General features: G+C 50.5%; 1 protein-coding gene across 1 annotated transcript in view; it reads left to right on the plus strand.

Annotated features, from left to right (window-relative positions):
• Positions 1-2,596: 2,596 nt before the first annotated feature.
• The window catches only part of A930007A09Rikl (RIKEN cDNA A930007A09 gene like), a 5,486-nt gene continuing 5,027 nt past the window's right edge, over positions 2,597-3,055 (plus strand). The window contains exon 1 of the mRNA XM_063270062.1: positions 2,597-3,055. This exon is cut by the window's right edge and continues 5,027 nt beyond it. Coding sequence (XP_063126132.1) covers positions 2,780-3,055 — 276 coding nt within the window. The 5' untranslated portion in view covers positions 2,597-2,779.

The raw sequence follows: 3,055 nt of genomic DNA on the forward strand, positions 1-3,055 counted from the left end.
GTGTCAGGAGTGCTGTAGACCTGTTTTCCCTCTTTCAGTCAGTTATGGGTACAGAGTGTTCTGCTTTCGGGCATGTAGTTTTTCCTCTCTACAGGTCTTCAGCTGTTCCTGTGGGCCTGTGTCTTGAGTTCACCAGGCAGCTTTCTTGCAGCAGAAAAGTTGGTCTTACCTGTGGTCCCGAGGCTCAAGTTCGCTCGTGGGGTGCTGCCCACGGGCTCTCTGCAGCGGCAGCAACCAGGAAGACCTGTGCCGCCCCTTCCGGGAGCTTCAGTGCACCAGGGTTCCAGATGGCCTTTGGTGTTTTCCTCTGGCGTCCGAGATGTGTGCACAGAGAGCAGTCTCTTCTGGTTTCCCAGGCTTGTCTGCCTCTCTGAAGGTTAAGCTCTCCCTCCCACGGGATTTGGGTGCAGAGAACTGTTTATCCGGTCTGTTTCCTTCAGGTTCCGGCGGTGTCTCAGGCAGGGGTCCTGCCGCTCCTGGGCCCTCCCCCACGGGAGCCCAGAGGCCTTATACAGTTTCCTCTTGGGCCAGGGATGTGGGCAGGGGTGGGCAGTGTTGGTGGTCTCTTCCTCTCTGCAGCCTCAGGAGTGCCCACCTGATCAGGCGGTGAGGTCTCTTTCCCACAGGGTCTGGGAGCAGAGAGCTGCTGCGGGCCGGGATCCGCGGGCGTGGGACCTCCGGCAAACACAGGACGTGCCCGGTCCTAGATGAACTCTGCCTCTGTGTGTCCCGATCTCACCAGGCAGCTCTCTTGCAGCAGACAAGTTGGTCTTACCTGTGGTCCCGAGGCTCAAGTTTGCTCGCGGGGTGCTGCCCAAGGGCTCTTTGTGGTGGCAGCAACCAGGAAGACCTGTGCCGCCCCTTCTGGGAGCTTCAGTGCACCAGGGTTCCAGATGGCCTTTGGTGTTTTCCTCTGGCGTCCGAGATGTGTGCACAGAGAGCAGTCTCTTCTGGTTTCCCAGGCTTATCTGCCTCTCTGAAGGTTAAGCTCTCCCTCCCATGGGATTTGGGTGCAGAGAACTGTTTATCCGGTCTGTTTCCTTCAGGTTCCGGCGGTGTCTCAGGCAGCGTCACAGTCTCCTTAGAGGCACCTATTCTCTCATTTATAGAAGGGAAGATCAAAGCGAAGGGAGGTTAAAATCTTAACTCAGGTCAGAAACTCAAGTTTAAGCCTTCCTAATTCCAGGAATTACTGTATCAAGGGGCATACAGACTTGCCCCCAGCTAAACTGGGCTGTCAAAGGATCTGAGCAACGGTAACCGCAGCATCGCCGTGTGGCCTCTGTGGTATGGTGCTGCACCCTTACCATTAGGCAGTTCGTGACCATTGTCCACCTTGCATACTCTTGTAGCCAAAGGGAAGACATTTACTTATTTTCATGGGGAGGTCAGACAGTACTGTGCAGAAATCAGTTCTCTCACCATCATGTGGCTCCTGGAGATTAGACTCAGGTGGTCAGGCTTAATGTCAAGTCTTTAACTACTGAGCCATCTTCCTCACCTGCTACTCATATTTATAAATTTATAACTTAAATTTTAAATTACAAAATAAAAACCTGCAACTATTTTGAAAACTATCAAGCCTAGAGAGCACAGGAAAGAACTGAAAAATGAACACCTATACTTCATTTATATCCTATAATTGTGAACATTTGCCACATTACTTTATCTTTATACTTTATTAACTTTTTATTTTTTGACAATTTGATACAAGCATTTCCTGATTATATTCACTTCCGACTTCCCAGACACACCTTCAGGTCTTTTTATTTTTATTCATTCATTTTGTCACAGGATCTCACAGTATAGTCCTGGTTGGCCTGGAATTCTCAAGGTAGGACAGGCTGACTTTCAACTCATAGAGATCTGCTTGCTTCTGTCTGTTGAGTGCTGGGATGAAAGTCCTGAACTATCACGTCTGACCCTTTAAAAAATATTTTAATAACCCTCTGAGTCCAATTAGTATTGCTTGTATGCTCAGGCATGAGTAGGGACAATCTATCAGTGATCACAACCTTATATCTTTCTAATATTCTATACTTTTGAAAATATTTGAGTAGTTTTCACCAAGTGTGGTGGCGTGTACCTATAGGTCTAAGTAAATGTGGTTTGACCTACATGCCTATATCTATTTAAAAAATGTACTAAATTTTTTAAAATCCATCTTAACGAGTGCTCAAACACACACACAAAGGCCAGCCCTCAACATGCTTTTTTTCTCCTTTCAGCCTCCCCTCTTCCTCCCAGCCTCTACAATACATGGGGAAAAGCGATGGGGTCTATTAGGTCCTTGGGCAAGGGTATCAATAGTCACCAGATAAGATGGGAGTTCAGAATTAACACTCGATCTTAATCTAGTCACCTCTCAGGTGAAGCAAAATCAGGCCTCACTGCCCCTGAGGCCAAGCTTCATTCAGGCTGTTACAGGAAGAGTTGAGGTCACGAAAAGAGGCCTTGCGGTTAGCTCTCTCAGAAGATCACCCTCCCTCCAGAAGATTCTCGCCCCAGGTATCACTAGTTCGTTGTAAATTTTACTCCAAATTACACCTGAGGTTCCCCAGGTAGAGAAAAGCGGCGCGTGAGGGCGAGCACTGCGCAAGCGCAGAAGGTTCAGCAGGTCGCCGTGCGCACGCGCAGCTCCCTTGGCCAGCTCGAGTTTCCTGGTGTGGAGCCTAGAGTTGCTTCCCGCCCCGCCCCTGGCGTTGCCATGGAGAGCGGCTAAAGCCGGCCGGTGGCAGCGACCTGGGCCTGGTGTCCTCTGGCGGCATTTGCATGGACGATGTTGAGCCGCACGGAGCTTTCCCAGAAGAGCGCAGACTTGGCGGAGATGCGGTCGGGGCCCCTGGGTCGCTGCAGTCACTTTTTTTGGCTGGGTGTCGCCTTCGACGCTGTGGGTGTGGCAGTGCTGTTCACTGGTGTCTTCGCCAACTTGCTGTTTTACGACATGCTGCTCTATCTGGGTTCCATCATTATCTTCGTCAGTCTCCTGTGGTGGATCTCCTGGTACACTGGCAACATTGAGGCGCTCCCGGAAGACCCCTTGAGGGGGACTTCG

The sequence above is a fragment of the Rattus norvegicus genome, chromosome 10, assembly GCF_036323735.1.
Source record: "Rattus norvegicus strain BN/NHsdMcwi chromosome 10, GRCr8, whole genome shotgun sequence".
NCBI lineage: Eukaryota > Metazoa > Chordata > Mammalia > Rodentia > Muridae > Rattus > Rattus norvegicus.